Source organism: Psammomys obesus, unplaced genomic scaffold (assembly GCF_907164565.1).
Source record: "Psammomys obesus unplaced genomic scaffold, mPsaObe1.curated_primary_1811, whole genome shotgun sequence".
Lineage (NCBI taxonomy): Eukaryota > Metazoa > Chordata > Mammalia > Rodentia > Muridae > Psammomys > Psammomys obesus.
In genome coordinates this window covers 2,089,024-2,106,203 of record NW_026585686.1, presented here as the reverse complement: position 1 = coordinate 2,106,203, position 17,180 = coordinate 2,089,024, and the positions used below count along the sequence as shown (strand labels likewise).

The 17,180-nt window shown below is 41.0% G+C and overlaps 1 protein-coding gene across 1 annotated transcript in view; it reads left to right on the top strand.

Moving 5' to 3' along the window:
- Adamtsl1 (ADAMTS like 1) overlaps nt 1-17,180 on the top strand; it is a 398,322-nt gene that overhangs the window by 309,137 nt on the left and 72,005 nt on the right. The window contains exon 20 of the mRNA XM_055629652.1: nt 11,590-11,717. Within this exon, the coding sequence (XP_055485627.1) occupies nt 11,590-11,717 (128 nt within the window). The remainder of the gene's footprint in view (nt 1-11,589; nt 11,718-17,180) is intronic.

Here is a 17,180-nt window from a genome sequence, read left to right as displayed (position 1 = left end):
AGATAGATAGATAGATAGATAGATAGATAGATAGATAGATAGATAGACAGACAATAGTTTGTACATTTAAATGGGGTTATTCAAAACAAACAGAAGTTGGAATAAATATGTACATATATGTACTATATATGTGATGTATGTTGTATACACATAGGTATCTGATATATGTATGTGTATATATCTCACAGTTGTTGTCCTTGAAGTCTTAGATGTTTGCCTATTGCTCCATATTTATTCAGCATGCTGCTTCTGAGAATCTTTCTGGCAAACCTGCCTGTGCTGTTCTGAGACTAAAACTCCTTCAGCAGCTTGTCATCACTTGAGGATAAGTCCCAGTCACCATTGCACAATGCACTGCACCTTTTATCTCTAACATCTGCCCATCCCTCCAGCCTCATCTCTCACCGGATCCCACCTCATGGCACTGAACCCTGCCCTTGAGCAATAACCAGTTACCTGCAGCTTATGAATTTGCATGGGGCCTTCCTACCACTGTGGCTGACTAATTCCTGCTCTTCAGAAGAAGCCTACACCAAAGGCTATATCAGATATAGGACCCCGTGTACCCAAGTCTGCAGTCTTTCTCCCCCCCTGCCATTGTCCATCAGAATTAGCTCTCTGCTTTTTGAACTTACCTTCTGAATTGGATTGATCTTCCTCAAGGGAAGATGTTTAAAATCTGCCTTATTTTCTCCAGATTTCTAAGAACCTGTTGCACACAAAGGTGAAGTTAAGGAACAGTGGAATCTTAGTGGATGCCAGTGTGTAGTAGGGAGGTTCCTAATTGCCAGGAAGCCATGGTCTCTGTGGCTTTTGTTCCAAATAGGCAGAGCTGGAGAATGACATCTACTCCCAAACAGTGGTTCTCAACCTTCCTAATGCTGTGACCCTTTCATACAGTTTCTCATGTGGTAGTGACCCCAACCATAACATTATTTTGTTGCTATTTCAGAGCTGTAATTTTGCTACTGCTATGAACCCTAATGTACTAACCCTAACGTGGCTCAGAAGAGGTCAGGACCCACAGGTTGAGAAATAATGTAAAGTGCCACATTGCTCACATGTTCGCTTCTGGAGACATTTCAGAGAGTCCTCGGGTTCTGCGGCACAGGACACATGACTTGAAAATGCTAATGTAATCAAATAAAAATGGAGAGCAGATACCTTCTGACATCCTGTCTTCCATGACATCTAGACCCACGGAGAGATCTTTATGGTTGGTATCATCACAGCTAATATTTAGAGCTCTTCCGTTGAGTTTCAGGCCCTCATTAATCCTCACAGTACCCCTTTAACATTGCTATCCCAGCTTCACAGATGTTGAAATTGTAGTAAAGGGATATCACACAGGCTTGTTCAAAATCCCACAATATGGAACAGAGTTGGAGCTCAAAGCCAAAGCAATCTGAATTCTTCTCTGACTTACATTTGTCTTTATTGAATTTTGCTTGGTTAAATATGTGGGCTTGCCATTGTTTTTAAGGAAGCCATTGGAGCCAACTAAACCTGATGCAAATTATTACTCAGTGTTCCAGCCAGCTGGCTTCCAATTTGTAAGACTTTCATATTTCACCGTCTGTCTTAGAGGTAACTTTTTCTTACAGATGTAGCTTTGCCTTCACCTATATGAAGCCAGCTACTAATACGCACAGTTGGGCACACACTCGGCTCTCAGCCAGTGGTACAATTGTTATATCCAAGTGCCAGCCTTGGATGTCTACAAAGTTGCATGTATATATTCAGAGGCCAACACCATAAGCAAGAAGAAGCTAAATTATTTATTGTTTAAGTATTCTTTATAAATCATCACATCTTGAGTTGAAATTCGCCTGTATTGTTTTTTAGTAGGGTGTAGCATATGGCACACCTCTAGCTGAAGAACCTCTCCTATGGCCCTTCATCCTCTGTGACAGCAAGAAATTATGTAATATATGCAAACAGTTCAGTCTTCCTCAATATGAATGTGACTAGAAGCAGTACTTAGAATGACCATGCTGACTTCCTTGTAGAAAGGAATGGCCACATTCTGCAAAATTGGCTCCAGTGATAGACTTAACCAAATTCAGATAAAGTTTGATCTTTGCCATCAAAAAATATCTAAATTTTACTGACCAAACCATAGCTTCAGGGTTATTTTGGTTTTAATATTCTTATACCAAAAGTGAGCCAGTAGCAATACTACTTGTAGTCAAGACAATAAAGGTCTTGAAGCATCCAAGCAGGACTGCCCCTAAAATAACAGAATTTTCAAAAGAACTTCAGGTGAAGGTGAGGAAACTAGATAATCTGGAGAAAATCCTTCTTTGTTTTTAGGAGTGAGAGACAGTTCATAGGTCCTAATCTACCTACACAGTGAACTGGAGAAAGGGAATGCTTAGGCATTTTTTTTCCTTTTACACTTCTTTTCATTCTGTCTACTCTATTCTCTCACTTTCTTCAGATCCATTTACAGAAGGCAGTAAAAAGCAGTCTGACTGGAATCAGAGCAACTTGGACACAAATTCCAGTTTTGCCACTTAATAAGTCAACCATAACCCTTTAAAACCTTTATTTTCTTGCTAGTTCAATTAAAATGATATCAGTAAAACCAGACATTAACTTCCATCTTATCTTTCTGAGCAGCAAGGGTCTAGATGTGTTAGCCTTTAATCACTGACAAAAACCTCAGGTGGACAACCTAAAAACAGCAAAGGTTTATTTTGACTCATGGTCTCTGAATCTCAGCATCTGTCCCTTGTCCCTGTTGCTTTGGGCCTGTGTATATCATGACAGAAGCACATGACAGAGAAAGCTGTTCACTCATGGCAGCCAAGAAACAAAGAAAAGAGAATTCTAATCTCAATAGATCTTCAAGTACACTTTGCTGTGACCTAATTTCTTTTTTTTTCTGTTTTTTTTTATTATTAATTCAATTTACATCTCAGACATAGACCCTTCCCTCCTCTCTTCCCGGTCCCACCCTTCTTCCTGCATACCGCTTCCCCTATTCTTCAGAATATGGGTGCTCCCTACTCAGACACCGCAGCTCATCTATTCACATGAGGACTGAGTTTATCTTCCTCCCCTGTGGCCTGGTCGGGAAGTCCCATCAGGGGGAAATGATCAGAAAACAGGCCACATAGTCTGGGTGACCTAATTTCTTACACCAGGCTCCACCTCTTAAAGATTCCACTATGTCCCAGCATTGCCCCAGAATAGAGACCAACTTTTAGCATATGGACCATGGAGGATATTTACCCAAACCATAGCAGTAAAGAACCAAAAGATGTTTGTAACACTCCAAATACATGATGGATGCTCATTTGTCAGAATCCATAATCATTGTCACTTAGACCTTCAGACGTTGTCTCACGTGATCTTCTGGCACATCACTAAGTAAGAAGCTTCACTCCTTTTTTATTTACTGAGATATTTTATTTTATGAGAATTTCATACATGCATATAGTAAGTTTTGATCAAATCCACCCCTTCCCCTATCAAATTCTCCCCTATCCCCCACCATTCTTCTTCCCAACTTTATGAACCCAGTGAGTCACTTTGTGTGTGTGTGCAGGACTGTGTACTAGAGCATGGGTTGCTCTGGAGCCACATACCTGAAGAAAACTGACTCTCCCTTTCTAGGAAGCCATCAATTGCCAAATAGCTCTCTAGCCAGTGCCGGGACTTCGTGGGCCTCTCCCTCTATTGTGCTGAGATTTTAGCTGCCCTGATCTTGCGTGGATCTACTGTGTGAAGTCACTGCTACTTTGAATTCATGTGGGCAATACTTCTGTCATGTCCGACAAATACTGTCTCACTGCCTCCGGCTCACAGAATCTTTCCACCCCCTCTGCTGATATGATCCCTGAGCTTTGGAGCTAGGGGTGCTATAACTGTCGCATTTAAAGCTGAGCACTCCACAGTCTCTTATCTTTGCACATTGACAAGTTGTGGGTCCCTGCCTTACCCACACTCTCCTGTAAAAAGAAGAGAAGTTTCCCTCTTAATGTGAGAAGTAAATGAGCAGCTGTTGCAGAGGTTTTGATAGAAAGGAGTCTGATAACACACAGTGTGATGGAGAGGCACTACAAGAGCATGCTCACATCCTGCTGACATTCTCCACTATCATTCCTGATCTAGCAAAAGAGAGAAATCTGTAAGGCTCTCAGTGGTGTTCTGGCCAGAACACTTTGGACAATGTTCCAAAGTAGTGTTGAACAGGAGATGAATTAAGGAGTATTTGGAAAGCTTTAACTTGGGCAACACAGAGAATCCACAGATGGAAACTTCTCAGAATTGAAGAGAGAGTGAGATGAAAAAAAAAAAAAAACCCTCCAAGGTCAATTTCAGAACCACAGTTGTGAATAATGCTATATGTAAAAGTCATAAGTCCATGAAATCTACTTTCCAAGTTTGTAGATAATATAAAAACTGGAGGCAGGGAAGATGGGAGGGGGGAAATAAACCAGTTTCAATTTGGTTTGGCTTATTTCCTTTACAGAACTAAAGGAAATGGAAATGACAAATGTTTTTCCCAGTTGAAAAGTGTAAGAATAGTAAGCCAGAGAAGTAGGAACCATCCCAATAAATACTTATGCTTCAGCAAAAGCAAAGCACTGAGGGAGAGTGTGGAGGTCACAGAAATGATGCTCATGACTTGGGCAGGCAAAGCACGCCAGGGGACACCCACAAGCACAAGCGAGGCGGAGAGTCAGCTCCAGGTCTTCCGCCAGTGGCTACGGAGAGGGCGTCTTCAGGTCCCGCTTGTGTTTAGCTTATTCTTGCTAGAAGGGCAGTCCTTGGTGAATGGCAGGATTCTGAAAACTGTGGGGTATTGTTTTGATGAATGAGGAAATCACTGAGACACATCAAAATTGAAAATGCATGTTGAAAGTCAGCAAACTTTCCTTGCAAAGGGCCAAACAGTAAACATTTGGGATATGAGCTGTGTCAGCTGCTCAGTTCTGCCCTCCTAGCCTGAGCACAGTTAAAGACAGTGCCCACACTGTGCCATGGACTTTACTTACAAAAGCATATTCTGGCTAGAGTTTGAAGATGCCCCCACCCCCCAGGCAGGAAATTCAGTCAGACACATTTCATGTAGAGCTTATAGTTTGAAATGAATTGCCAAGCATGCTGATAAAACTATCCACATTAGCAAATCCAAGATCCTATGAATTTCTAAGAGAAAAAAGGCAAAATCTTTGGCAGGAAACATAAGGAAGGGGTAAGAATGTGTGGTCAGGTGGCCTTTCCCATTCCAAAAATATTTTCTGTGCTTCGATTTGAAAAATTGGAAAGCTTCAGCATTAAATAACTTCTCACTGGCAATTGCATGAAAAAAACATTGAAGCCTGAAAAGTTGTTTTGGCCAAGTGGTGATAGGAAACTCTTCACAAACCTTAGTCAGTTCCCCTGAAATATCTTCATAAAATAAAACTCCACTGCAAGCTTCTGGGCTACTATGATATTTGGTTTCACAAAAGAATTCTCACTTGCAAAGGACGTGGTCTTATAACAGTCTCTTCGCTTCCTGCTTCAGACTTCCTAAAATGAGGCTTGAATCATTGTATTGTCCATGTCTCTAAATAACTACCACCTTGGGCAGAAGTTGCCACCTACCAAAAATATAGGCAGTCCGCACGCAAACCTTCCTAGTTGACCTCAATAGATGACAGCATTTGTCCAAGTTTTTTAAAGGTCAAAAGTAATTCCTCATCCATCATGCAACACCTGAACAAATTGCTTACGTCTAAGCTTTTGCCTCCTCTCAGAAACGGGAAAATAAAACCAAGCCAGTAACGTGGTGAGAAAATAAAATGATTTAAAGTGTGTACGCCTGTGCAATTAACATTAGTTCTCATTTTACCCTATGGTACATTTTATCCTAATCTCAAGAATCTGTGAGCAGGAAAAGAAATGTTCATCTAGATAACATCTAAATGTTCATCTAGATAAGGAAAAGACCCATCCCTCACTCTACACAGGACTTTTAAGTTCTTTGTGCATGCTCTTAAGTTTGCCTGTTTGCTCCTAAAGTCACTACTTTTGAGCTCATTCTTTTGAATTGGTTGTTTTATACTTTTCTAAAATTTCAGGATTCTGGCTGTTTTTTTGTTAAATTGTTCACTTATTGGTTAACAGTGCTAAAATGGTTATGGAATACCTAGGTGTCCTCAACCTGAGATTCCTGTCTTAGGGCAAGAACTGAGGCATTTGTGGCCAATGCGGTGCTCCCTGTGGCTCTTGGCCCCTTTTCTTCTCCACTACCTGATCTCTTATACAGTCAGCCCTTGCTCTCTCCTCTGTGTGCTGTGTTTATGCTATTGCCTTAAAGCTCCTTGTCTTTCATCCATTAACTCATCTGAAAACCACTCCCCAGGCTGAATACAATGGCACAATCCTGTCATCCAGCACTGGGAGGGCAGAGGCAGGAGGAATCCAGGCAGACCTGGGCTATATAGAAGACACTAAATATCATCAAAACATTGCTGTGCAGCATCCAGAATATGTGGGTTCAAGCATGAAGGAGAACCAGTAATTATGATGATGATAGTAGCAGTAACAAAAAATTAGCTATAATTCTGTAGTGTATCATGTACCCAGCCTTTCCTGTGTGCCTCAAATGCAGGAATGCATATGGAATCAACATGCCAGGTAGATGCTGTAATTCTCATTTACAGAGGAGGCTATCATTGAGAAGCTAAAAGAATGACTTGTCCAAACCCATGGAACTAATCGTGATAGAGCTGACTCGTAACCTAGTCCATAGAGTCCCAAATAGTCTACTATCCAATGTGGTTCAGTGTGGTTTTGATCAGCCAAGTTGCTTTGATGGTACCTTAAACAAGAATTTATTCAACATTGTAACACTCTGATGAACATGAAATAAGAAACTATAAGAAAGTCCTCACCCTTGAGCTAATAATTTATAGTCTAGCTGAAAAAAATTTTTAAAAGGTACACTATAGATTGAAAAGATCTTTGTAGGACAATTGGGGGGATCATGTCAAGAAGAATTCCTTTGCACTGTGGAACCTTAGCAGAATAGAATTGGATTAGTTCAGGGTTGGGGATAATTTGGAAGATCAGACAGGATGTGGAAGGATTTCTCTTCTATCCCAAGCTAATGCCCAAGAAACAAAGGAACCATCTTGTCTGAAATGACAGGTTGTTAAGTAACTTTGAAAGTAAGGTATGGAAGAAGTGTATGTAAAGGTCTCAGAAAACCAAATGTGTCCTTTCTGATCAAAAGTACAGTCAAAGAATTAATGCAGTTCATCCCAGCCACTCAAAGGGAAATGAGGTGTAGATGAGGGTCTAGAAGGAGTCCTCCACACCATGCATGACCACGCTAGTGTTCATTCTGCGTCCCCTCACCTTCTGGTTTCCTAAATTCAAATTCAGCCCCCCAAAAATCTTTCTGGTTTCACTTGGGAAACAACCTGCTGTTCCTATGCCTAACCATTCAAAACAGGCCTATCAAACCTAAAACTTAATTAAGCTGACAGAAATCATCTACTAACAAATTAAGTTAAATTAATGGAGTAGATGCCTAAAATGCAGAAAGTCCCCCCAGGAGTTTTTCTCCATAGTTGCCAGGCTAGGGAAAAGCAAACCCCATTTTCCACAGCTAGCCCTTTCTTCCTCAAGAGCCCTCCAAAACTCGCTCCCAAACTCCTGCTCCCCCTAGCGGCAGCCTCCCAATCCCAATTTGCCAATTCCATGGCTAGATTATAACAATCACAGGAATCAAATTCTCCCTTTGCCCTAAAAGGATATTGGCCTCAACAGATTGTTAGGAAGAAGGATAAAATTTCTGTATATACCAATGTACCTAAAATCCACTTATGAACAGCTTTCTAGCTACAAAAACAAGATGAAACAATGTGTCCTGAATATATTACAGAATGGAGGAAGGAAAATGTTGAATTAAACAAGAAAGCCTATTTCAAATCCTGGCTCTACCCGCAAAAAGCTGTGTACCCTTCACCTAAAGTTTTATGAATGCAAGTATTTTATATGTATACAGTAGCCAATGTGGTTTTGTTTTATTGAGATAACATTTAGATCCTTTATAAAGGCAAATATTTAGCTTATTTTTCTTGTATTCTATTTATGGGATAAAAGCATAAACAAGTTTTGAATATCATGGTCACTATTCGTTCTTTCCCATCTTCATTGTTCTCCTGAGCAACAGGTGATTTTGTGCCAAGTGTAATGAACCTCCTCCCTTCTTTACACTACCTCTGTCTATAGAGGAATTATTTTCCAGAAAGTTAGACTCATGCTTGGGGTTAGGCATTATGGCTTTTTTAGCTGTGTTGGCGTTCAGAAGAACTGATGTAGTTATGAACGGTAATTACCTTTAAAAAAAAAAAAGTAGTTCAGGCTCAGTATGGGTGAGGTCTGTACTTGTTTGTATAAGATCAGACAAAATAATACTTCTGTGGAAAAGAAACCTGAACATGGAAATCTAATGAACTCAGAGATCTGTGATCCAATGTCACGTGACCCTTCTGTTTCCTCACACCCAACACACACACATACACAATCACAAGAATCAAACATTAAAAATTACCTAATTACTAACAGGAGATACTGAGAAGTGAAATACCTACCAAACAATGGTTTGAAAGTTCTCTGCGTTATTCATTAGAATAGCAGTCTGTCTGCTAAGTAGGAAACATATTGAATCTACATTTTAGTAGCTGATAGATGGCGAAGTAGGAAGTCAGTTTGCCAGGGACCAGTACTTAGATCCTGGCAAGACCAAAATAAGGTCAAAAGAACAATCATACAGCCTCCTGCTCCAAGTACTGAGGAATCCTTCCTGTAAGAAAAGGAGAAATGCTGCTTGTTGGAAGGAGGCAAGCAGGCTAATGGATTTCAGCATTTAGTGAACTTTAACCCCTGCCTGCTCAGTGTGATGAAACCAAATATGATCTACTACGTTCTATTTAAATTGATGCCGTCTGCTTTTGCTATTCTTATAAAGCAATTGTGTGGAAGTGTGCATATTCCTGGGATATCATAAAGATTTAAATCATGGGTCAATTTTACTTTTTTTTTTTTTTTTTGCAATTTTAAATCTAAAACACCTTTTAAATCTTGAACACCTGAAGAGACTTAGCAGTGCTGTTGCATTATGCTGTATCTGATAAGATTCCTTTAGGAAACAGTGATGCTGTTATCAAAGATAAAAACTTACATAGCCATCTTTCTCTTATTAGCTTCTCTGAAATAAACTGGCATGTAACTGTCTGACTTAGAGAAAAAATATCCAAAAATTAATGAACGTGTGAGTGAATGAGTGGGTGAGTTACATTACAATCTCCTCTTTCTCTGCTGTCATTACCCATGCAGTTTCAGCTCTGCCCATTGCTATAAAAGCGTGACTGTCCCCAGTAATATAGTGATGGTCTAGAAGAGTACTAAAGTAATTGGAAATCACTGTAAAACTTATATTTGGCTAATATGTTCTATTTTCCTCTCCATTTTTTTTTTAAACAGAACTGTCCATACGTAGCTAGATTGGGAGATACAGTCCTTGCCTTCCCTCTGACAGAGGTAAAAAGTAGCAATACAATAAATAGGTCCATAATCAGAAAAAGAGTTAAAGAGACACAGTCTTTGCCAGACTAGTCATTCACCTTAGAAAAAAATGAGAGATGGCCAGACGTAGTGCTGGACTGCAAAGCCATTGAGTCTAGAGAGACCCTGCAAAGAACACGGTAAAAAAAAAAAAAAAAAGTGATTATCCAGTTGGAGAATATTGCTGGGGCAGGATGCCTGATTCCTGGTGTTCTGTTAACTGCCAAGCCTTAATAGTTCTGCTCTTTCTTCAACAAGTGACCCTCTCATGGCTGCTTGATTCCTAGGGATGAATGTTAACACTAGTGGCCAGTTCTTGGAAACTATGAAAATGCAAAGGACCTCTGAAAGACTCCACCCAACAGAGGATCAAAGCAGATGCAGAGACTCACAAACTTTGGGCAGAGCGCAAGGAGTATTACGGACAAAGCGGGGGGGGGGGGGAGTAGAAGGACCAGGAGGGAACAGAAGCTCCACAAGGAGACCAAAAAAAGTCAAAAACTCTGAGTTGGGGGGTCTTGCAGAGACTGATGCACCAAACAAGGACCATACATGGAAGGAACTAGATCCCCTGCTCAGATAGCTCATAGGCAACTCAGTCTCTGTGTGGGTTTCCAAGTAAGGGGGACAGGGGCCGTTTCTGTCATGAATAGAGGTTGCCTGCTCTTTGATCACATCCCCCTGGCATGGCACCCTTGCCAAGCCACAGAGGAAGAGGATGAAGACAGTCCTGAAGAGACGTGATAAGCTATGGGCAGATGGCAGGGGAGGAGATAGTCCCCTTTCAGTGGACTAGGGGAAGAGGAGGGGCAAAAGAAAGAGGGAGGGTGGAGCCAGGAGGAGATGAGGGACGGAGCTACAATCAGGATATAAAATGAATAAATTGTAAAAAACTAAACATTAAAAAAAAAAAAAAAGAAAAGAAAATGCAAAAGGCAACCAAGGTGGAAAGAATGGTCCAGAAATGTCACAAATACCTTTCTGGGGCACAAATGGTCTGTCTACCTAAGACCTGCCTGCTCCAGGCCCTGGATCTGTTAGTTCCTACCCTGTTTCTCTAACTCTCCTATGTTCCTACCTCTACATTCCTACCTCTACAAATATAGATTTTCCATATCTAGATTTTGTCAGACTTGCTGAATCATTGAACCATCAGCTTGAAGGCACCATCCTTAATCATTAACCTGCTGTGGTAAGAGCATGCAGTTCTTAGAAATGGTACCCATTTTGAAGGAGAAAATCAGTGGACAGAAACTAGAATTGGGTTTTGAAGTTGATTATAGGTGCCCACAATTTAACTCATGTGATTCTTTTTGGATAGACAAAAATATCTAAAGCATTACATGGCTGTTCTAGAATTGTCTCTCCATAACCTTAAAGGGCAAGTTTTGCTTCATTATACGGACGTCGTCTCTGGAGAAGGCCCCCTGTAATACTGCTATAGATGAAAACAATATGGCCTATGATGTGCATGCATGTTTACAGGTTAATGAAAACAATGGATGTTTATATTACTGCCTAGAATTGAAAGGCATGTAATTTCTTTCAGATAATAATCCTCTTGTCAATGATTTTTTTTTTCAAATTTTCTTCTCTTCTACTGTACTGTTGTAATGGTGCCTTCTTTCATATATTGAAGCCCTGTTATCTTCCTAACTGTTCCCTTGTTACTTTTCATTTTCCTTAATAAGCCTCTTTTTCAAACCTATGTAGGCATTTGTTTCAGAATCTCATGTTGTGTGTTATATGTATTTGGTGTATAACTGTTGTCTGTCCCAACTAGTATCACTAGATCAGGTGGTCAGTAAACTTTTAAAAAAATCAAAGTCCCTGTTGAGATGGCCAAAATGCCAATCATATCAACAAGAGAGCCTGGGTTTCCTGAATATCCTAGCCTGTCTTTCTGGGTTGTTAGAACATCGTTCCCAAGACACCCCTACATGCCCTCCCCCAAAATGAATTCCAGAAGGAGTCAGCTGACTTGACCAGATCTCTATTTCTTTTCTGTTGCTCCAGGATTCTTCTGCAGCCAGATGATTCCTTACAGATCTTGGCACCAGTGGAAGCTGATGTGGGTTTCTATACTTGCAATGCCACAAATGCCTTGGGATATGACTCTGTCTCCATTGCTGTCACATTAGCAGGTAACAAGAAAACACCTGTCCGGTTATATTCAGAAATCTTTATGACCGAATGCCTACAACGTGTCACACGGGCCTAGGATGCATAGATAAACGTGACCCAATCCCAAAACTGGAGTTTTATTCAAATGTACTCCTGCCAATTATTTTCCCATATCTGCACAGATTAAACAAAACTTTCTGCACATTTCGACTAAAATTGCTGACAATGCCTTCCAAGGCTGTAGTATTGAAGCAATGTAAGTTTTATAAAACTTCTTAACTTGAGGCAAATCCTCGTCTTTGAAACCATGAGAGCGCATAGATACTAACACCTCATTTCTTAGAGGCCAGGCAACCTGAAGTCACACCTCTGCCTAGCTGACGTGAGGAACAAGAAGGCACTGACATTTCCTAACGCTGAGCTCGTCCTTACCCCCGTTGCCCAACTGATCCTATCAAGGCAGGACCCTTTTCCTTAGACCTGGGCTAGCAGCTTTTGTGGCGGTGTGTTGCATGTGTTTGTATTTATTCTTTTCACTCGCTGCTCCCATCAGATGATTCAGTAGATGCTAGGAAAGCCGGCATCACCCACACTGACATCATCCATCCATGTGGAGATTATGTTGTCACACTGTTCTCCAGTCACACATGCTACTCCCTTTCATATCTGTTTTTGCAACAGTATTTCTTGCCCCTATGACCTAAGCCTGATCCGGAAAGGGACCTGTAGCAGCTTTGTCTGGAAGATGAAAGTCGATAATGAAGAAGGCAGGCTAAGGTGCCTTGACATGGATTAAAGTGTGTGTGTATGTGTGTGTGTGTGTGTGTGTGTGTGTGTGTGTAACATTTGCTTTCCCCTAATTGCACTCCAATTCCAATCTTCATTCTCTCTACACAGAGTCCAGATGCTTAGCAAAAATCTTCAAGTTTCTAAAGTCTCTTCTGCTCCAAACCCACACTTATGTGGGCACTGTTGATATGCTTCCAATTGCTGGTTGATGGCTGATTAACTCTCTTGTTTATATTGAGCTAGATACAGTTCAGCTCTGCCACAGACTAAATGCCTTCATTTGCCAGAATTTAACACAATGAATAGAAACCTGTCTGGAGTTAAGCAAACCTATTGTAACATCAGGCTCATCTTCAACTCTTTGAAGGCAAGCTGGTGGAAGCTGCCATGAGGTTCAAAGCCAGAGAAAAGGAACAGAGGTGTAAAGAGGCACTGAGAAAGGGGCTTAGTGATAAAATATGACCATAAACACTATGCCCAGGACCTAGGGAATGATTTCCCCATCCTTTAGCTGCTGGGTTTGTCCAGGTCTGCTGACAAATCTTTCAAGCGGCTCCTCTAAAAGCAAGGTTGACAATGTGCATGTTGCCTTAAGACCATGTTTGTACTTTTATCTGGGACTTTCATGCACACTGCAGCCAATGTTCCAAAACATTCACTGATAAAACTCAAGCTTATGGATTATGGAAGGTGGAAAATATACCTACCTTAGATAGAAAAATAGCTAGCATCCTGCTCAAGTGCAGCACAGTGGCTCAGACCTGTAATCCTACCACCTGAGAAGCTATGATAGGAAGATAGGAGTTTTGGGCCAGCCTGACCTACTTAGCAAGTTCCAGGTGAGGAGAGGTTCCATAGTGAAACTCCATCTCAAAGCAAAGATGCTGCTTTGCAATATACGTTATATGAGCTAAACATAACCCAAGGTAAGAGGTGGGAGTGAATATTGAACTCTTCTACATTTGATTATCAGTTATACTGCTTGTTAGGTACATGATCGTTTACATTATTTTTTAAAAATTATGTTTGATTCTCAGTTTCTCTCTTAATCCAGTTATCACACAAATGATTGAGACTCTGTTCTATTATTTTAACAAGCTTCATAGCACAAGAACTGAGCAGTTATTAATCTCTTCTTAACCCTCTAAGCTAATTCAGCTTCCTCCCAGCATACATCCCAGAGATATTTGCACTTTGTAGCTTTTCTGATCCAGCTTCTCTCCTGATCTTCTTTCCTCTCTGATGGCCCCATCCTTTACTTCCTCCTCTCAGCCCTCCTCCGCTGGCTAGCAGAAAGGAAGTCCAGCCCTATTGTCTCCCCTGCTCAGCAGTACACTGCAAGCTGCTTTATTGGCATATCAGGGGACAGTTAGGGAGCAGAGTTTATATAACATTGAAACAGGAGATTCTCAGAACAAGGCCTGCAGCCAGATACAGGGGATACAGAATTTGAATTACACAATAACCTTAACACATACATACAAGTGACATTACATGGACTGGGAGGTTATATTTAGGAATGTATGTGTGTATTCATATATATATTCATATATATATATATATGAATATATATTCATATATATTCATATATATATATATATGCATGCAGTAACAATAAAAGAGGCCATGAATTTGAAGGAGAGTGGAGAGGAATATATGGGAGGGTTGGAGAGAGAAAAGGAAAGGGAAAAGTGTAATTATCTTATAATCTCTGTCTCTTCCTCTTCCCCCACCCCCGTGTGTGTGTGTATGTGTGTGTGTGTGTGTGTGTGTGTGTGTGTGTGTGTATGTTTATAAAAAGGCTTAGAGCAATGCTGGCAACATCATTCACACTCAGTAAATGTTAGCTTTCTTTCTCTAGTTCTTCTAAAGCTAAAGCCCCTGAGAACAGCTCCAAGATTGAAAAGCATCAGCCCAGCTTTGTGTCCACGCTATATTTAGCTGGAGTTTTCCACACTGGTGTTTTTCAAGTGTGGACTTGGCTCACTTGTGGTCAGATTCCTGTAAATTCCAGTGCTGTTGCACACTTGAAGAAATTGTAGTGCTTTTTTCTGGACTTCAGCTTAAATGTAGGCCGAAGAGAAAGAAAACTGAGGCTCAAGAGAAATAGTGTCCCGATACTTCTACAAGAAAAGTCCAGGCTTTGGTCTTGTGGCTGTCCCCTCATGTAGATCCAGAGGGCGTCAGCACATCATTTTGGATCATACTTGGTCACTTCCCAAGAACCTATGCTGTTTCTTAATTTGCTGACTTCATTTCTTCATCAGTCCAATCATGAGAATCACCAGTACCTCCCAGAAATATTCTGTGACAATTAAATTAACTCATTCATGAAAAATGCTTAGAACAGTCATGCCCAACACATCTTACATGTTCACTGCTTGTTAGATAGAACTACTATCTGTAATATCAAGCCAAAATCAGTTAATCTTTAGAGCAGGGAGAAACTCTTTTTCAGAGAACAAAATGCTTACCAGCACCTTCTGAAGCACATTTCTCTCAGTGTCTCCGAGACAATTAGAAAAGCTGAATTAGCCAGCTGTAAAATACATAAGCACCTGGACTGAGGTAGCTTGTGAGGAGACCTGTTTCCAAGCAAGGGAGGTAGCTTGTGATGAGAACAGGGAGAGGCCCAAGTTTCATTTTGAATAACACTTACTTAATGTGCAGGTATAACAGGGCTAGGTAAAGAGTTTTGATGTGTACAGATAGGAGCAAGAGATTAGAACAGCATCTTGGCCGGTCAGATTCTGGGCTGAGCCGCTTTGCTCAGAAGCCTTCCCAACCAGAATGGCACTGGCAGCGTTTTGAAGAAAAGCAGCAGTTTCCTACTGAATTGCTTCCGTCTGGATCAGTTAGCCCCACTTGCCAATGCAGATGAGAGCCTCTCCAGGTGTAGACCACTGCTGAAGTCATACCCAAAAGGGAAGTGTTTCTGGTTGTCATTGATTTTATAAGATCACAAAAAAGATACTATAAGGCCAGCTTGACATCATCAGTGGAAAATGAGAAGAAGATGAGGGCTAAGGGATGGGTGTATCTGTCGTGGAAAGGAGAGAGCACAGATGAGCTCATCTCAAGTTTGTGCAGAGAGCTAGAAGATTGCCTCTTCTTTCCTGGCAAGTTTTCCTGTCTTCATGTGAATTGAGTAGCTCACACATATTGGGACTAATAAAGAGATCAGAGAGACCCTGCTGAGAAAAATAAAGCTTAAAAGGTAGTTGTTTTGAAATTCTTTCTCTGCCCCTTTTCATTGTGATTTAGTAGCTGCAATAAAAAGAAAAGGAATTGTGTAAGCTTTTCATAACGTTAGGTAATTTCAAATTGGCAGTCCCCAAATTTTTTCAACCAGCAGTTATTAACCAGAGAGTTTTCTTCATCAAGTTAGACTCAAAAGAGGGCCTTGTCCACCAGTAGCAAAAGCTGACAAATGAAACTTTTCTCCAATGCCCAGATCAAAAGGAAAGCTAGACAAGTTTGAGTGTGCCTCAGTGGCAGTGTGAGTCACACAGTACCAGCCACTGACTGAGTCAACCTGCCAGCAGGAGGACCCTATTACTGGCTAGAATGCTAAGTGACCAAGGCCTTGAGTCATCAAGTGCAGAGCACCAAAAGCCCACCGAAGACCTGCACTTCTATAAAACTTAGAGCTAAAAAATGAGAGTACAGCCACTTGAGGAAACAAATAAGGGACCAGAAAGTGTTGGAAGCAGGCTCATCTGAACCCTATGGGAAAAATTTAAACTTTCTCATCTGTCCAGTAGGGTAGAAGGATGGGGGATCGGGCAGATGAGGGATACAGCATGTCTTTGCCATGGTTTCTAAGAGAGCCTACGACTGCCTGTAGCCATACCCACTTTGCATCTTTTGTCTAGAACTCCATGCGGAACATGCAAAAGAAATGGCAGAAGCCTTTGCTGTCTGTTCTTCCTAAGGTGTCAAACTCCGTTGATTAATTAGAAGAGGTAATGGCAGGAACCAGAGGAACATGACACCTTGGCATGGGCAAAAAGAAATATCTAAGAAGATTAGTAATAGGATCAAGGCAGCTGGGACATGTTCAGGAAAGGACTGTGAGCCACATTCATGTCCTCTGATGCTTAAGACTCTACAGCATTTGTACCAAAATACACCAAGTAAGCAGAAATTCAAGGGTAAGGAAATCCCCATTGCTTTTCACACTTGAACAAGTTAACTAGTAACCACAATGAGACCCTGAACGACCACCGACCTTTTCAGTTTTCTTGAGCTATGATTTATGTATTGCAGAATCCATCCACCGTGAATGTAGAGATCAGATAGTTATTCAGCAAATCTGTATCTTTTTTAAACTGTCCCCACAAATAAGGATTTTTTTTTCATTTTTGAAAGGTTCATCAAGGTACTGTCCATATACCAGACAACTGCACAAAAGTCAGTGGCCTATGATATAGTCAGAGTTCTGCATCTGTCATCACTCTCAACTTCAGAACCCGCTCTCATTCCTCCCACAACCAACTTCACATCCCTCAGCCATCGGTCCCCAATCTCCCAGGCACACTCCAAAGCACTTTGTCTCTACAAACTCGTCTGTCCTGAAAAATGCACATAAGTAGAATCATACATTCTTTTGTCCTTTGCTATTAACCTCTATCATTGGGCAAAATAATAAAAATGATGCTTTTAATACCATTCCCCCTTGTAGCACATAAGCC